The sequence below is a fragment of the Hypanus sabinus genome, chromosome 13 (genome assembly GCF_030144855.1).
Source record: "Hypanus sabinus isolate sHypSab1 chromosome 13, sHypSab1.hap1, whole genome shotgun sequence".
NCBI classification, from domain to species: domain Eukaryota; kingdom Metazoa; phylum Chordata; class Chondrichthyes; order Myliobatiformes; family Dasyatidae; genus Hypanus; species Hypanus sabinus.
In genome coordinates, this window is record NC_082718.1 from 17,403,451 (window position 1) to 17,421,457 (window position 18,007).

At 44.2% G+C, this 18,007-nt stretch overlaps 1 protein-coding gene across 3 annotated transcripts in view; it reads left to right on the top strand.

Moving 5' to 3' along the window:
• Positions 1–18,007, top strand: part of fbxl13 (F-box and leucine-rich repeat protein 13) — a 181,690-nt gene that overhangs the window by 14,373 nt on the left and 149,310 nt on the right. For all 3 annotated transcript variants that reach the window (XM_059987209.1, XM_059987207.1, XM_059987208.1), the window contains exons 6-8: positions 11,945–12,099; positions 12,497–12,606; positions 13,638–13,742. In XM_059987209.1, the coding sequence (XP_059843192.1) occupies positions 11,945–12,099; positions 12,497–12,606; positions 13,638–13,742 (370 nt within the window). The remainder of the gene's footprint in view (positions 1–11,944; positions 12,100–12,496; positions 12,607–13,637; positions 13,743–18,007) is intronic.

Here is an 18,007-nt window from a genome sequence, read left to right on the forward strand (position 1 = left end):
GTTATGGGGAGAAGGCAGGAGAATAGGGTGAGAGGGATAATATATCAATTGTAACCCTCAGGCTCACCCAGCTCGCGTTCATCTAGGGGAATCAGCCTCAGCCTTCGGCCCCACCAAACTGAGTAATCATGTTTGTGTGGATGCTGTGTAACGTACCCCCAGTTACAAACCCACAACACAAAATATCAGACAGTACACCATATGCAATTAAATGATAGACTTTATGAATCTTAATCTGAATATAGGGATAGTAATGAAAATAAACAAAACAAAAAAAAGGGCCCAAGTCAAAATCAAAATTACATTGGAGCTCACTCAGTAATCATTCTTCCACCATCATTCTTCTCCGAACCTTGTCGATCTTCAGACCATCAGATCCCAGTCCACTCCGTCCGGTGGTCTACCAGCTCTCTCCACACGCGTCTTCCCTCTTCATCTCTCCTCAACAAAGGACCGTGAAAACCCCTGCTCGCAGACACACAAGAAAGAACAACATTTTTCCCATTGGATAGCCACTGGATTCCAAAGTCCCGTTATCTCTAGTCATAACCCAAACGTTGCTGCTGCAGAGAAACCATTACCTTAATACAACCATGATAGAATGGTGGAGCAGACTTGATGGGCTAAGTGGCCTGATTCTGCTCCTGTGTCTTAAGGTCTTATGGGATAAATGCAAGCAGGCTTTTTCCATTGAGGTTGGATGAGACTAGAACTGGAGGTCATAGGTTAAGGGTGAAAGTTAAAATATTTAAGGAGACCCTGAGGGAGAGCTTCCTCATTCGTTGGGTGATGAGAATGTGGAATAAGCTGTCAAACGAAGTTGTGGATGTGAGTTCAATTTCAACATTTAAGAGAAATTTGGTTAAGTACATAGATTGATATGGAGTGCTGTGGTTCAGGTATGGGTTGATGAGACCAGGCAGAATAATAGTTTGGCATGAACAGGAGAGGCCAAAGGGCCTGTTTTTGCACCGACTTTTTCTGAAGTCAATGATCAGCTTTTTTGTTCTGTTGACATTGAAGGAAAGATTGTTGCCATGATGCTATGTCACACTGAACTGTCTATCTCCTTCCTGTACTCCAACTTATTATTTGAAATGTGGCCCATTATGAGTATCCTCTGCAAACTTGTGGATGGAGTTAAGAGCAGAATCTAGCTACGTAATCATCAGTTTGTAATGAATAAGGTAGAAAGCTGAGGATGCAACCAGTGTTTAGGTTCATTCTGGTGGAGCTGATGCTGTCTATCCTGATTGTAGACTGTTGGTCAGAAAGTCAAGGATCCAGTTGTAAAGGGAGACATTAACTCCCAGATTATGTCTAAGAACACAGCCAGAGTCACTGACTGGGCCTGATGCTTTCCGTAGGTTCACCCTCCCGAAGATTAATCTTATGTCAGGTTGGGTTGTGACATACTTATTCCCTTCTTTTCAAACTGTTCACAGAATGTGTTAAGCTCTTCGAGAAGGGATGTGCCATTGTGATGATGCTGCCTGACTTCATTTTGTAATCCTTTATAGTATCTAAACCCTGCCATGGTTGATGGCCAGATGGAGACTGAATTTTGGAATGGTTTCTGATTCTTAGCATCTCTGATAGCTTCATAGAGGTCATATCTTGATTTCTTATAAAGGTTAGGGTCTCCTGATTTGAATGCTGCTGACCTAGACTTAAGAGTGTGGATCTCTCGGTTCATCCATGGTTTCTAGTTTGGAAACACCTAAATTGTTATCCTTAGGCACACAATCCTGAACACACTTGCAATTAAAGTCTGTAATAGTAGTATCATGCTATCTAGGCTAGCATCTGAGTCTTTGAACATGAACTCAAAGCAGTCATGTAGAATCTCATCTGCCATCCTCACACAGCACTTTCTGTTCTGTTCTGGATTCTCCTGTCTCTATTCTGTTTGTATTCAGGGAGTAGATGCACAACCTGGTGATCTGATTAACTAAAATGTGCATAAGGGAAAGCTTGGTAGGCATCATTGATGATTCTTTAACAATGGTTGATGGTGTTTGGGCCCCTGGTGGGACAGGAGACATGCTGGTAGTATTGTGGGAACACACTTTTGAAGCTGGCCTGGTTGAAGTCACTGGCAATGTGACTTGTCAAAAAGGGCTTCTGGGTATCCTATTTCTAGGTTGTTGACCACAGAGTTCATTGAGTGTAGGTTTCATGTCTGTCTGAGGTGGGATGTAGATTGCCATCAGGACAGCTGAAGTGAACTTCCATGGCAGGTGGTATGGGCGACACTTCACCATTAGATATTCCAAGTGGGTGAGCAGGAGCTAACCAGAGCTGTCATGTCAGCACACCACAAGGATTTGATTAAGAAGCAGACTCCTCTGCATATAACTTTGTCTGAGGACACTGTATGGTCCATCCAGTGAACTGAGAAGCCTTTAGGCTGAAAAGCACAGTTAGGTGAAGTAGGTGTAAGCCATGTTTCAAAGAGACATAGCAGACAACAGTCCCTCAATTTTTTTTCACACATTACCTATTCTATCCTGGTTGTGTTCTATGCAATGAGTTATTCTCTACATTCCTAATTGAGGATCTTCATCTGACGTAGCTATTGTCTGGAGTGGTTGCCCTCAAGCATCCTGTGAGGCACCGTTTTATACATTCCTTTTAATACATTTTAGACATTACTTTGATGTTAAAGTTAATTGCATTGCTGTAAGTCAGCTCCTTTTTTCACATATGAATGTTTCTTTTTCAAATTCCCATTGGCACCATTCCATAATCACATCATATTTCAACCACTAATTGTGTAATTATCAGGATGTTTGTTCATAGCAGACCATCCATATCAGTTTGTTCTGTGCTCAGAGTTGGCTCACAGAAAGAATTGTGCTGGCACACCTCAACTTTCTTGAAATGATGCTAACCAGATGTTCAGGCATTGAACGTGATCATGCCCCGCTATACTTTCTTTATTCTGTTACTCACTCCCGTATATATAATATTTCAACCAAATGTCTTGACCTATCTCTGCTCATCTCTGTTTTTAGGGAATTTTGTTTCCTTAGAAGTTTTTTTCTTGAAACATTAATTTGTGCCTTAGACATATAAATTTAATATAGAATTTCATTGAGAACAGTGCATCTGGAATCCTGGGACAACATCCCAGAAACATCATGTTTCTGATATCTTATTCTACTGAGGCTTTCATGCAAACTGAAACACTCCCCCCCCCCCCCCGCCATTGCTGAATACCCTGAATTGATAATGAGTGCTTTTGTTCCTTTATATTTTTACCCATTTCTCCATCACTTTTCTCCTCTCATTTTAATCCCACCCCTGCCCCCTACCCCTCTTCATTTCTTCTCCCTTCACTTCTTCTCAGTGGATCCTATTTCCCTTATTTCATTGGAAATTTGAATGTACTGAATGATCTCAGTAATGTATATTAGCATGTCAAATGCTGGTGATATTAAACCTGATTCTGATGTAATTATTCAGTTTCTGTAGAAATGATCATTAATGTATGGAGAACCCTTTTGTAAATTTATTATAACAAATTATGTATGTTGCAGCTTTTCAGCAACAAAAACATAGTAGAACTTAGAACATGGAACATAGAACACTGCAACAGGGACTCGCCCTTGTTCCTACTATTTCTGTGCCAGACATGATAACAAATTAAATTGAATCCCTTTGGCCTGCAAATGTCCCATATCTCTCCATTTCCTGTATATTCATGTGTCTATCTAAAAACTCTTAAACACTGCTATCCCTAGCACCTGTTCCAAATACCTACCATTCTTTTAAGCTTTCCTTAAAAGCAGGTCATGTTCTTCCTTTGCTCATATTTCCTTGTCTTTATGTATTCTCTGGAACATAGAAAACTACATACTACAGACCCTTCGGCCCATAATGTTGTGTTGACCTTTTAACCTGCTCTAAAATCAACTTAATCATTCTCTTCAACATAGTCCTCCATTTTTTTCGTTCCTTTGTCTATCTGTATTCCTTCAATGTCCATAACATATCTGCCTCTACCACTACTACTGGAGGGCGTTCCATGCATCCACCATTCTCTGTGTAAAAAAAAACTTGCCTTTGACATCACCCTATACTTTCCTCAAATCTCATTAAAATATGCCCCCTTATATTAGCCATTTCCTCTGAATAAAGAATAATAAAATTATTTCTTTCTCAGAAGATTGCTGGAGATTAATAGTTACAGAACCTATGTTGAACCAACGTATTTAAGGAGTTAAAATAAATTTTAATGTAAATCAAAAAGAAAGAAACATATGACAGGAATAGGCTACAAATCTCTTGAGGAACATTTATGATATAGGTGAGTACTTAAGATTGGAGTTAAGAAGGCAAAAAGAAGTAATGAAATATCCCCTTAGGGATCAAAGGGATAATCTACAAAATGTATTGTATGTATGGAGGCAAGGTCCTAAATGAATACTTCTTGACTTTATTCAGCAAGGAGAAGGACATGGAGGATAGTGAGTACAGGGAGAGTTATGTTGATTGTCTGGATCCTATTGATGCTAAGAAAGTTGAGGGATTGAATATCTTATGTTTTGGACCCTGTAAGAGCAGATAAATCCCTAGGGCCAGATGTGATCTATGCCAGGATACTATGGGAAAACATTATTGGACTCTGACTGAGATTTTTGCATCTTTGTTAGCCACTGGTGGGTACCAGAAGATTCTTTATGTTCTTACATTATTTAAGAAGAATTAGGCCAGGTTGTTGAATCTTTTGTTAGTAATGGGAAAATTTTTGGAGAAAATTCTGAGGGGCAAGAATTATGTCATTTGGAATATTCAGCATGGCTTTGTTGGGAGAGGGGAAGTCTGCCTCTCTGATTTGATTGAGTGTTTTTTGAGAAAATAACCAAAGGGATTGATTGATGAATGCAGTTTAGTAAGTGTTGTCCATGTGGACTTTAGTGGATCACAAGCAGGAGAAAATCTGCAGATGCTGGAAATCCAAAGCAACATTCACAAAATGCTGGAGGAACTCAGCAGATAAGCAGCATGTACGGAAAAGAATAAACCGTCTTCTTCAGGGTCTCAGTGTGAAACATCAACTGTTTACTCTTTTCCATGGATGCTGCCTGACTTACTGAGTTCCTGTAACATTGTGTGTGTGTAGCTTTGGATTTTATTACGCTTACAAGTATAAGTACCAGGAGGGAGATCAGTGGGAAGGGAGGAGGGTGGGACAAATGGACAAGGGAGTCGCGTAAGGAGTGATCCATGTGGAAAGCAGAAGGGAGGGAGGGAAAGATGTGCTTGGTAGTGGGATCCCTTTGGAGGTGGTGGAAGTTACAGATCCTTGTAAGCGGAACAAGTGCTACACCTGCCCTTACACTTCCTCCCTCACCACCATTCAGGGCCCCAGACAGTCCTTCCAGGTGAGGAAACACTTCACCTGTGAGGTGGCTGGTGTGGTATACTGCGTTCGGTGCTCATGGTGTGGCCTTTTATATATTGGTGAGACCCAACACAGACTGGGAGACCATTTCGCTGAACACCTACACTCTGTCCACTAGAGAAAGCAGGATCTCCCAGTGGCCACACATTTTAATTCCACGTCCCATTCCCATTCTGATATGTCTATCCAAGGCCTCCTCTACTGTCAAGATGAAGCCACACTCAGGTTGGAGGAACAACACCTTATATGCCATCTGGGTAGCCTCCAACCTGATGGCAAGAACATTGACTTCTCTAACTTCTGTTAATGTCCCTCCTCCCCTTCTTACCCCATCCCTGATATATTTAGTTTATTTCCCTCTCCTCTTTTTTCTCTCTCTCTGCCCATCACTCTGCCTGTTCTTCATCTCCCTCTGGTGCTCCCCTCCCCTTCTTTCTCCCTAGGCCTCCCATCCCATGATCCTTTCCCTTCTCCAGCTCTGTATCTCTTTTGCCAATCACCTTTTCAGCTTCACCCCACCCCCTCCAGACTTCTCCTATCATTTCGCATTTCTCCCTTGATGCACCATCAATAACTCTCCAAGAAGTGAGGCAAGAGACAGGCTTTTATTAGCTGGAAGAAAGCACTGTCAGCAGCAAGAGACCATCACATGACATCCTGGAGACTGAGGGAGGACCCCTTTATACAGGGGTCTGTGGGAGGAGCCACAGGAAGTCAGCGGGGGGGGGGGGGGACATGTCCAGACAGTTATATGTAGTTCACCACACCCCTCCCCCCACTTTCAAATCTCTTACTATCTTTCCTTTCAGTTAGTTCTGACGAAGGGTCTTAGCCCAAAATGTCGACAGTGCTTCTTCCTATAGATGCTGCCTGGCTTGCTGTGTTCCACCAGCATTTTGTGTGTGTTGCTTGAATTTCCAACATCTGCAGATTTCCTCATGTGGGCATTAAGAAATGTTGATGAACAGAGACAACACATACAAAATGCTGGAGGAACTCAGTGGGCCAGGCAGCATCTATGGAAAAGAGTACAGTTGACGTTTCAGGCTGAGACCCTTCATTTTATTTGTTGATGAACAGAGAAACCAGGTGTGTTCATGTTCACTGTTTGATGAAAGTGGCAACAGGGAAGAAGGCATATGGTGTGCCTGCCTTTGAGATTAGCAGATAGAATATAAGAGTTTGAATGTTACAGTACATTACAAAATACTGGTTCAATCACATGGAATATTGTATTCTGATTATAGTTCTGATTGCCACAGAGAAAATATGATTGTGGAGAGGAGATTCATCAAAGGGTTAGTTATAGTTAGAGATTGGTTGGATGGACTTGTTTTCCTAGGGCAAATTAAACTGAAGAATGACTCAATAAAATTATATAAAATTATAAGAGTCACAGTTAAGTTGGATAGTCAGAACCCTTTTGACACCCATTGTAGGAAGAAAAACAAGTAGGTATAGTTTTCAGTGAGAAAGAGGAATTTTAAATAGTACCTGAATAGTCGATATCTGGAATATGCTGATGGAGCAGGTGGTGGAATTAGATATAATACTGTGGCGACCCACTTCCTAGTGCACTCGAACTGGCTCACAAATAGCCAGCGCGCCGGCATAAAGGCCAGTCCCAAAAGGGCGCCAGGTCTGCTTCACTAACAAAGGGAAAAGCTCGCATAGGACTGTGAATACGTGCCTCCTACAGCATCCGCACCCGGGGAGGGCGGGATCAGGGAGGCTTTAAAGCGACGCCGCGAAGTCCGAATAAAATCTTCTTTAACTGCAGTTTACCGACTCCATTCCGTTACTTCAGCACTGCATGTAGCACACCGCTACAATTGGTGACCCCGACGGTCCAAACGATATTTGGACCGGAGATGAACGACGCCGCATCTGTTCATGCAGTTTCATTGAAACTGCCAAGCTTCTGGATGTTGCAACCTCACCTGTGGTTCCAGCAAGCAGAAGCCCAATTCCACGTTCGGCAGATAACCTCAGAGGACACACGTTACTACTACGTGGTGAGCTCCCTCGACCAGGACACAGTGGCCCAGGTTGAGGAGTTCATACAGTCGCCCCCCGGAGGACGGCAAATACACGGACTTCAAAGCCCTACTCATGAAGACTTTCGGACTCTCACGGCGCGAGTGGGCTGCCCATTTACTGCACCTGGATGGTTTGGGGGACAGACCACCATCGGCTTTAATGAATGAGATGTTGTCTCTGGCTGGAGGGCACAAGCCCTCCCTCAGGTTTGAGCAGGCATTCCTGGAGCAACTGCCCGAGGACATACGCCTGCTGCTGTCCGACGCGGATTTCAGCGACCCCCGGAAAGTGTCACCTTGGGCGGACTTGCTGTGGAACGCCAAGAAGGTGAGTGGGGCGTCCGTCGCACAGATCACCAGGCCACGCTCCCAGCAGCAAACCAGACCCGGCCCAGCCACAGAGCCCGCTAACCCCAGAGGCAGGGGTGGGGAGCCCAACGAACAATGGTGCTTCTACCACCAGCGGTGGGGCGCAGACGCCCGCTGCTGTAGCCCGCCCTGCAAGTTCCCAGGAAATGCCAGGGCCAGCCGCCGCTGATGGCTACGGCAGCTGGTCATCGGGATAGCCTCCTGTATGTGTGGGACAAGTGGTCAGGACGCAGCTTTTTGGTCGACACCGGTGCCGAGATCAGCATCTTACCTCAGACGAGTTACGACACCCGCAACAGGGCACCGGGTCCCCCCCTGAGGGCCGTGAATGGCAGCACAGTAAGGACCTATGGCACCCGTATGGTGCAGCTACAGTTCGGCTCCAGCCGGTTCACGTGGGACTTCACACTGGCCACCGTAGCCCAACCACTTCTGGGTGTGGATTTTTTGCGGGCTCACAGCCTACTGGTCGACCTGCCCAGGAAGTGACTGGTCCACGCCGAGACCTTTCAGACGTTCTCCCTGGGTGCAGCCCAGTTGCCAGCCCCTCACCTCGACTCCATCACGCTGTCCGACAACGACTTCACCAGGGTCCTGACGGATTTCCCGTTGGTTCTGGCGCCGCAGTTCACGGCAGCCATGCCCAGACACGGCGTACAGCACCACATCCCGGCACAAGGACCACCCCTCCACATCCGTGCATGAAGGCTTCCCCCGGACAAGCTCCAACTGGCGAAGGAGGAGTTCAAGAGGATGGAGGAATTGGGGATCATACGGAGGTCCGACAGCCCATGGGCCTCCCCCCTGCACATAGTGCCCAAAGCGACAGGGGGCTGGAGACCATGCGGCGACTACCACAGGCTGAACGAGGCTACAACACCAGACTGCTACCCTGTGCCGCACATTCAGGATTTTGCAGCAAACCTGCACAGTGCACAGATCTTCTCCAAGGTAGACCTCGTCCGGGGATACCATCAAATCCCGATGCATCCGGATGACGTCCCCAAAATGGCACTCATCACCCCATTCGGCCTTTTCGAGTTCCTCCGCATGCCGTTCAGCCTGAAGAGTGCCGCACAGACGTTCCAGCGGTTAATGGACGCGGTGGGATGCGACCTGGACTTTGCTTTCATCTATTTGGACGACATCCTCATAGCAAGCAGCAGTCGTCAGGAGCATCTGTCCCACCTCCGTCAACTCTATGCCTGACTGAGTGAATACGGTCTAACAATCAACCCGGCCAAATGCCAATTCGGGCTCGACACCATCGACTTCCTGGGCCACAGGATTACTAAAGACGGGGCAACCCCTCTGCCCGCTAAGGTAGACGCAATCCACCATTTTCCCCGACCCACCACAATCAAAGGCCTTCAGGAATTCGTGGGTATGGTAAATTTCTACCACTGCTTCCTCCCTTCAGCTGCCCGAATCATGCGCCCCCTGTTCGCCCTGATGTCGGGTCTGGGCGAGGATGTTACCTGGGATGAGGAGTCCGCCGCCGCTTTCATTAAAATGAGAGAAGCCTTGGCAAATGCCGCGATGCTAGTGCACCCCAGAATGGATGTCCCTACCGCCCTCACGGTGGACGCATCTAACACAGCAGTCGGGGGGTACTGGAGCAACTCATCGCGGGTTGCTGGCAACCCCTGGCGTTTTTCAGTAAACACCTGCAACCGCCCGAGCTCAAATACAGTGCTTTCGACCGGGAACTGTTGGCGCTATACCTGGCAATCCGGCATTTCAGGTACTTCTTGAAAGGTAGGCCCTTCACTGCGTTCACATACCACAAGCCGCTTACCTTTACGTTCACGAAGGTGTCCGACCCCTGGTCATCCCACCAGCAGCGCCATCTGTCCTGCATCTCTGAATACACGACGGATGTCCGGTGCGTCTCAGGTAAGGACAATGTCGTGGCGGACGCGCTCTCTTGCCCTAACATTCATGCCCTTTCCCAAGGGGTAGACTTTGAGGCGCTGGCAGAGGTGCAGCAGGCGGACGAGGAGATCCCTAGTTACAGAACCACAGTCTCCGGTTTGCAGCTGCAGGACCTCCCCGTAGGCCCAGGTGAGAGGACCCTACTCTGTGACGTCACTACCAGCCAACTCTGTCCTGTTGTCCTGTCAAACTGGCAGCGCTGTGTTTTCAACTCCATTCATAGTTTAGCGCACCCCTCCATCAGGACAATCGTCCGGATGGTCTCCAGCAGGTTCGTTTGGCATGGTCTCCACGAGCAGGTCAGTGAATGGGCCAAAACGTGCATGCACTACCAGACGGCCAAGGTGCAGCGGCACACCAAAGCTCTGTCGCAGCAGTTTCACCCCACCCACCGGCATTTCGACCACTTTCATGTGGATATCGTGGGCCCCCTGCCAGTGTTGCGTGGAGCGCGGCACCTCCTCACTATCGTGGACCAGTTCACCAGATGGCCAGAGGCGATCCCGCTCACCAACACCACCTCTGAATCTTGCCCCCGGGCACTGATCACCACCTGGGTGTCCCGCTTTGGTGTACTGGCCCACATTACCTCCGACAGAGGTGCCCAGTTCACCTCCAGCCTGTGGTCAGCTATGGCCAGCCTTTTGGGGACACAGCTGCACCACACAACTGCCTACCACCCACAGTCGAACGGCCTGGTGGAGCGTTTCTACTGTCACCTAAAGTCGGCTCTCATGGCCCGCCTGCGAGGAGCTAACTGGGTGGACGAGCTTCCCTGGGTCCTACTCGGCATCCGCATGGCGCCCAAAGACGATCTGCACACCTCGTCGGCCGAGTTGGTGTATGGCGCACCCCTGGTCGTCCCCGGGGAGTTCATACCAGCCCCAAGGGGGCACGACGAAGAACCCGCAGCAGTCCTGGGCAGACTACGCGAGAGGCTCGGCAACCTGGCCCCCATACCCACTTCGCAGCATGGGCAGAACCCGACCTGCCGAACTGTAAGTTTGTGTTTGTACATAGGGGTGGGCATCGGCCACCGCTGCAATGGCCCTATGAGGGGCCATTTACGGTGCTCAGGAAAAATGGGTCCACGTTCGTGCTGGACATTGGGGGGAGAGAGGAGTTTTTCACGGTGGACTGCCTCAAACCGGCCCATGTGGACGTGGCGCAACCGGTCGAGTTCCCGGCACCGCGGCGCAGGGGCCGACCTCCCAAACAGGGTCCAGCCCAGACTGTGGACATTGGGGGGGTGTATCGCCGGTTCTGGGGGGGGGGGGGGTTATGTGGCGACCTACTTCCTAGCGCACTCAAACCGGCTCACAGATAGCCAGTGCGCCGGCATAAAGGGCAGTCCCAAAAGGGCGCCAGGTCTGCTTCACTAACAAAGGGAAAAGCTCGCGCGGGACTGTGAATACGTGCCTCCTACAGCATCCGCGCCCAGGGAGGGTGGGATTAGGGAGGCTTTAAAGCGAAGCCGCGAAGTTCGAATAAAATCTTCTTTAACTGCAGTTTACCGACTCCGTGTTGTTATTTCAGCGCTGCGTGTAGCACACCGCTACAATACTACATTAAATAGGCAAGGCATAGGAGGATATGGTCCAGGTGATATTAACGTAGTTGGAAAAGAAATCTACTTGGCTGTGATGGGTCAAAGTGCTTTTATTTGTGCAATTCAACTCTATGACTATGACTAAACTGGATACTGGTGAGTTAAAGGGAACATTTTTTTTTGAAAACAAGGATCTGATGAGTGCAGAGAATGGGGGTCCTGGTGAATTTAAGGACATCTGGGAAACAAGACCCCATTAAATTTAGAGAGGGCACAGGAAAGGACCCCTGATTTGTTTAAAGGGGATCAGGGAATTGTCATTCAGCGAGTCAGCTATTGAATAATTGAGTAGTTATTTAATAGGGCTTTACCATAAGGTAATACAGGAAGCATAAACATATGGGAGGAGAGGAGCATATTAAATCCTTGTTATTTTGATCCTGTCTGCTACTGATCATAGTGATTGTGCTTTAATAGTGATAATTAGATACAAAAAATATGGTTTTTGATGGAGATTGGGTGAAAAAAACAGAAGAACTGTTTTAATCTAAGTAATATTAATTCAAAAGTACTGACTGGGTGTTGTATAATTATTGTTATATAAACATTGTGTTTTAAAAATTCCTGACTTGTTTACTGCAGTGAATGGATGAATTATATCAGAAACAAAAGAAAGGAGAGGATTAAACTGTCACAAGATATGAACAAGGCTCAAGATCATTATGTAAGGAACAAGTTAAAAATGGCATTTGATGCATGGTTGAGGTGGATCCAGATCCAAAGGAAACGGCATGCCTGTGAGTAGAATTGTATACTGTAGGACAAACAACTAAAATTAATACCATTCTGTACAGAGATGTTTGTTCTGGGTATTTAGTTCAACTTTTGAAGTTTTTATTTCAGGAAGTCAATTTGAAACATTATCTTTGAATTGCATAAAGTATTTAGTTTACATAGTTACAATGTAGGATCAGGAAAATCTGAAGTATATTCTTCTTGTCATAATTCTGCTTTTCCTCTGTGCCCAGCAGGTACATTTGAATGTTTTGATGAACATTGATCATCTGTAATTGCTGATATGTAATGATGGCACAAACCACCTTATTATTTGTTGTTTTGAGTCCCATCTTCTTGTGTGTTAAGATATAGTGCCAAGACATAATCAGCATCATGCAGAGTAATTTTTTTCTCTAGTGGCAATGGACCATATACGCCATGTCAATGATCAACTTCTAGCCAAGCTCATTCTAAGAGAGTGGAACGCAGTGACAAAAGAGGCAAAAAGAACACGAGAATACTTTGAGGTAAATAGTACTCCAACACAGCATGTATTAAAATGTATGTGAGTATATATACATCATGTTTGTAAGCAATGGAGGAACAGGTTATGTTTGAAGTCATCTACAGTTGATTAATAACGAACAAAACCAATGTGAATTGAAAACCATGCAGACAAATTTACTAAGAAATATATTTGTGTAGTTTTTACATGTATTTATCAGATATTTAAAAGATTTTCAAACAAGAGGCAAATGTTCATTTAGAGCCGTAAATATGTAACCTGCCACACTATTATGATCAATAAAATAGCTTACCAGGGCTTATGTACAAATGCTTAAGGTGGCCTATAGACCTTTTATTTAAGAAAGTAAGGAGCTTAATACTCATATAAGGTGACTGTTACAGTACTAGTTACTCAGAGGCAGCCAATGCTGATGTCAGTAGTGCACAGGAAAATGTAATTTTAATGAGGCAGCAGTGATGTTGGTATATAGTTGGAAATGGGGTTGTGTTGAAGATTGGAAACATTTGGGGCATGAACCTCTTTATGTCTGTAGTTAGATCCAGGTCCCATATAGTGGTCTGGAAATATGGCTGGAGCTGGGGTCTGGAATTTGGGCTGGATGTGAATCTTGAACTGGCGATGGGTCAGAACTGGAACCACCAGGAGTCTGGAGTGTGGGTTGGTAAGCAGCAAACACAGAGCCTGGGTACATTGAAGGCCAGATTGTGGGCTAGTTGAGTGGGCAGAGTGTACTGACAAAACCCGGGTCTATGTTTCAGTTTTAGCCATGGAGGTACTGGCTGCCATAAATGTCATTAGTGTCATTACCAATGGCCTCTGTGGTATTTTTTTTTTTACAATTTGTGGAAGGATTTAGTGTATACTGTCATTCTTTCATTTATTGCTGGGTCTTAGTTCTGGAACTCCAAATCAACAACATCGTAGGATACCATCACCAGAAGGACAGCATTGGATTAGGAAGTGGCTCAAAACAACTCAGAATTGCAAGGAAAATAATTTTTGTAAATGTTATTCCTGTTAATTCCATAGAAACTGGAACGAGGGGAATTGGAGGATGAGACTGATATACTATTGGTAATGCCAGCAGAAGAGAAAGATAGGATTTCTGGATTTCCATTGGCAGTATCACTAAAGGTTGTATTTATTTTAATTTTAAATCCAGTTTGTTTTGTAAAGATATTTCTTGAGAGGGTTCAACTAATACTGTGTTTACTAAATTTTAAATCCAGTTTGTTCTTTAAAGATGGTTCTTAAAAGGCTTTAACTAATTCCGTGTTCACTAAAATAAACAAGTATATATGTAATCACATTAGGAAATCTGGCATGTTTAACACAATGTACGCTTGAATGCACTCAGATTAACATTACCTGGGGCAGAAGGAGGAAGAATAACAGACATAAAAAATGCACACAAGTCAGATAAAACTTCTAAGGATATACTTTCATGAATGAAAACACAATACAGCACACCAAGTGCGCATATGACATTCTGATAAGAAGTACAGTCGTCCCTCCTTATCCGCGGATTCCACATGTGCGGATTCAACCAACCGCGGATCGGGAAAACCCAGAAGTGTTTTTCCAGCAGTCATTGTTTGAGCATGTACAGACTATTTTTTTCTTGAAATTATTCCCTAAACAATACAGTATACCAACTATTTACATAGCATTAACATTGTATTAGGTATTTTAAATAATCTAGAGATGATTTAAAAGTACAGGCAGTTCCTGGGTTATGAAAGAGTTCCATTCCTGAGTCCGTCTTTAAAACGGATTTGAAGTCAGAACAGGTACACCTGGTATTATTTAGCGTCAGTTAGTCAAAAGTTTGTCTTAGTATATCGTATATATTTTACCTTTATATGCATATAAAACACATAAGAAGCGTATGTATTTCAATAATTAAATGACTGTGTTGCTTAGTAATAATTGTAGCTTTCATCGGGGCAAGGCCTTTCACATGCTCCATTAAAATTGTTACGATCGTTGACCGACTGTAGCCTAACGCTTTTCCAATGACCGATGGTGTTTCACCGCTTTCCGATTGCTTTATTACTTCCACTTTATTTTCAATCGTGATTGCGATTATTTTCATGAACAGAAACACTGCGGATTCAGAGCTGCACCAGGTCCTAAAGACCACCGCAATGAGACATGTTAAATAAGGTCTGGGGTTCGGCTGGGTCCTAAGGTGCACCGCATTGCGACAGGTTAAATAAGGGACTTGAGCATCCGCAAATTTTGGAATCCGCAGGGTGTCCTGGAACCAATCCCCCGCAGATAAGGAGGGCCAACTGTATACACCACTAAGCTGAAATAAAAAGCACAGCCCAGAAAAATTAAGAAATTATCACTATAGCAGAAACATTTAACCAATGGGTGAGCATGGCCCTCCATGGAAGACATCTCCATGATCTGAGCAGACTAGGTGTTGACAATGAAGCATCAAATGCCTGGCTCAGACTGGGAGACCTCTTCCCAGAAACAGAGGTGTTCCTTGTGGCAATATAGGACCAGGTGGTTAACACAAAAAAAAATCAAAATACCAACAAATTCAAGATGATAAATGCAATAAAAGCCAGGAGAAACCAGAAACAATCCAACACGTTACAGGATCCTACAGCAACTTAACTGATTCTGATTACTTAAACAGGCATAATCAATTGGCAAACATCATTCACCTAAATCTTGCTTTTAAATACAAACTGATAAATTAAACCATACCTTACTATAAATACGAGCCTAATCCAGTTTTAGAATCATAGTCCTACAAATTATACTATGACTGATCCTTTATATAACCATATAACAATTACAGCACGGAAACAGACCATCTTGGCCCTTCTAATCCGTTCCGAATGCTTGCTCTCACCTAGTCCCACTGACCTACACTCCGCCCATAACCCTCCACTCCTTTCCTTTCCATATTCCTATCCAATTTTACTTTAAATGACAATACTGAACCTGCCTCTACCACTTCTACTGGAAGCTCGTTCCACACAGCTACCACTCTCTGAGTAAAGAAATTCCCACTCGTGTTACCCTTAAACTTTTGCCCCCTAACTCTCAACTCAAGTCCTCTTGTTTGAATCTGCCCTACTCTCAATGGAAAAAGCCTATCCACGTCAACTCTATCAATCACTCTTATAATTTTAAATACCTCTATCAAGTCCCCCCTCAACTTTCTTCGCTCCAAAGAATAAAGACTGAACTTGTTCAACCTTTCCCTGTAACTTAGGTGCTGAAACCCAGGTAACATTCTAGTATATCTTCTCTGTACTCTTTCTATTTTGTTGACACCTTTCCTATAATTCGGTGACCAGAACTGTACACAATACTCCAAATTTGGCCTTACCAATGCCTTGTACAATTTTAACATTACATCCCAACTCCTATACTCAATGTTCTGATTTATAAAGGCCAGCCTACCAAAAGCTTTCTTCACCACCCTATCCACAGGAGATTCCACCTTTAGGGAACTATGCACCATTATTCCTAGATCACTCTGTTCTACTGTATTCTTCAATGCCCTACCATTTACCATGTACGTCCTATTTTGATTATTCCTACCAAAATGTAGCACCTCACACTTATCAGCATTAAACTCCATCTGTCATCGTTCAGCCCACTCTTCTAACTGGCCTAAATCTCTCTCCAATTATTATTGATAGTACAATACATAATAACGCTCTGGATATAATATCACAGGATAAACAAGCAAGAACAATTTACTTAATTGATAAAACCATTCCAAACATACACAACATACAGAAATCAATAAGTAAAATTAAAAGACTATGGAACATGAGCAGCGTATACATTGTCTCTTAGTAAGATCTACAACCCAGTATCATCCCAAAGTCCATATACAATAGCATCATGCCATTAGGCTTACATAGAAATATTTATGTACATTTCTAGAAATCCACAATACTAAACACCACTATAAGAGTCAGAAAGTTCCTAACAATTGAGAAGTCAGTTTGCTTAGCTATGTCTGTACCTCACATTTGACTAGCTTTTACTGAGAAAAAAATTAAAATACGACAACATCAATAAATAAATAAGCAATAAATATTGAGAACATTAGATGAAGAATCCTGAAAGGTGAGTCTATATGTTGTAGGAACATTGCAATGACAGAACAAGTGAAGTTATCCCCTTTGGTTCAAGAGCCTGATGGTTCAAGAGTAATAAGTGTTCCTGAACCTGGTGATGTGAGTCTTGAAACTGATGTACCTTTTTCCTGATTGCAGCAGTGAGATGAGAGCATGTCCTGGGGTGGTGAGTGTCCATGATGATGGATGCTGCTTTCCTGTGACAACATCTCATGTAGATGTGCTCAGTGGTTTGGTGGTGGGAGGGGGCTTTACCTGTAATGGACTGGGTCGTATCCACTACTTTTTGGAGGATTTTTGGTTCAAGGATGGAACTGGTGTTTCCATACCAGGCTGTGATGCAGCCAGTCAATATACTCTCCACTACACATCTGTAGAAGTTTGTCAAAGTGTTAGATATCATGCCAAATCTTCACAGACTCCTAAGGAGCAGAGGTGCTGCTGTGTTTTCTTCTGAATTACACTTACAGCTCACAACAGGTTTTCCAAAATAATGAACCGAGGAATTTAAAGTTACTGACCTTTTCCATCTCTGACCCTCCAATGAGGATTAGCTCATGGACTTCTGGTTTCCTTCTCCTGAAGTCAATAATTAGCACCTTGGTCTTGTTGACATTGAGTAAGAGGTTGTTGTTATGGCACCACTTAGCCAGATTTTCAATCTCCCTTTTATATACTGATCTATCATCACCTTTGATTTGGCCTACTACAGTGGTGTCATCAGAAAACTTGAATGTGGCATTAGAGCTGTGCTTAGCCATGCAGTCAAAAGTGTAAAGTAAGTTGAGCTGAAGGCTAAGCATGCAGAATTGTGCTACAATTGCGCTGATGGAGATTGTGGAGGAGATATTATTACCAATCCGAACTGACTGGGATCTCCAAGTGAGGAAATCAAAGATCCAAATGTACTAGGAGGTATTGAGGCCAAGATCTTGAAGCTTATTGATTAGTTTTGAGGGGATGATAGCAGTGAATGACAAGCTGCAGTCGATACAGATCATTCTGATATATGCATGCTGTCCAGATGTTCCAGGATTGAATGAAGAGCCAATGAAATGGCATACGTTGTGAACCTGTTGTGCTGGTTGGTAAATTGGAGTGGATCCAAGTAACTTCATAGGTTGGTGTTGATTTGTTCCATCACCAACCTCTCAAAATACTTAATCACTGTCGATGTACTAAGTGTGACTGGATAATAGTCATTGAGGCAGATTATCAAGTTCTTTGGCACTGGAATAATTGAAGCCTGCTTGAAGGAGGTGGGTACCTCAGACTACCAAA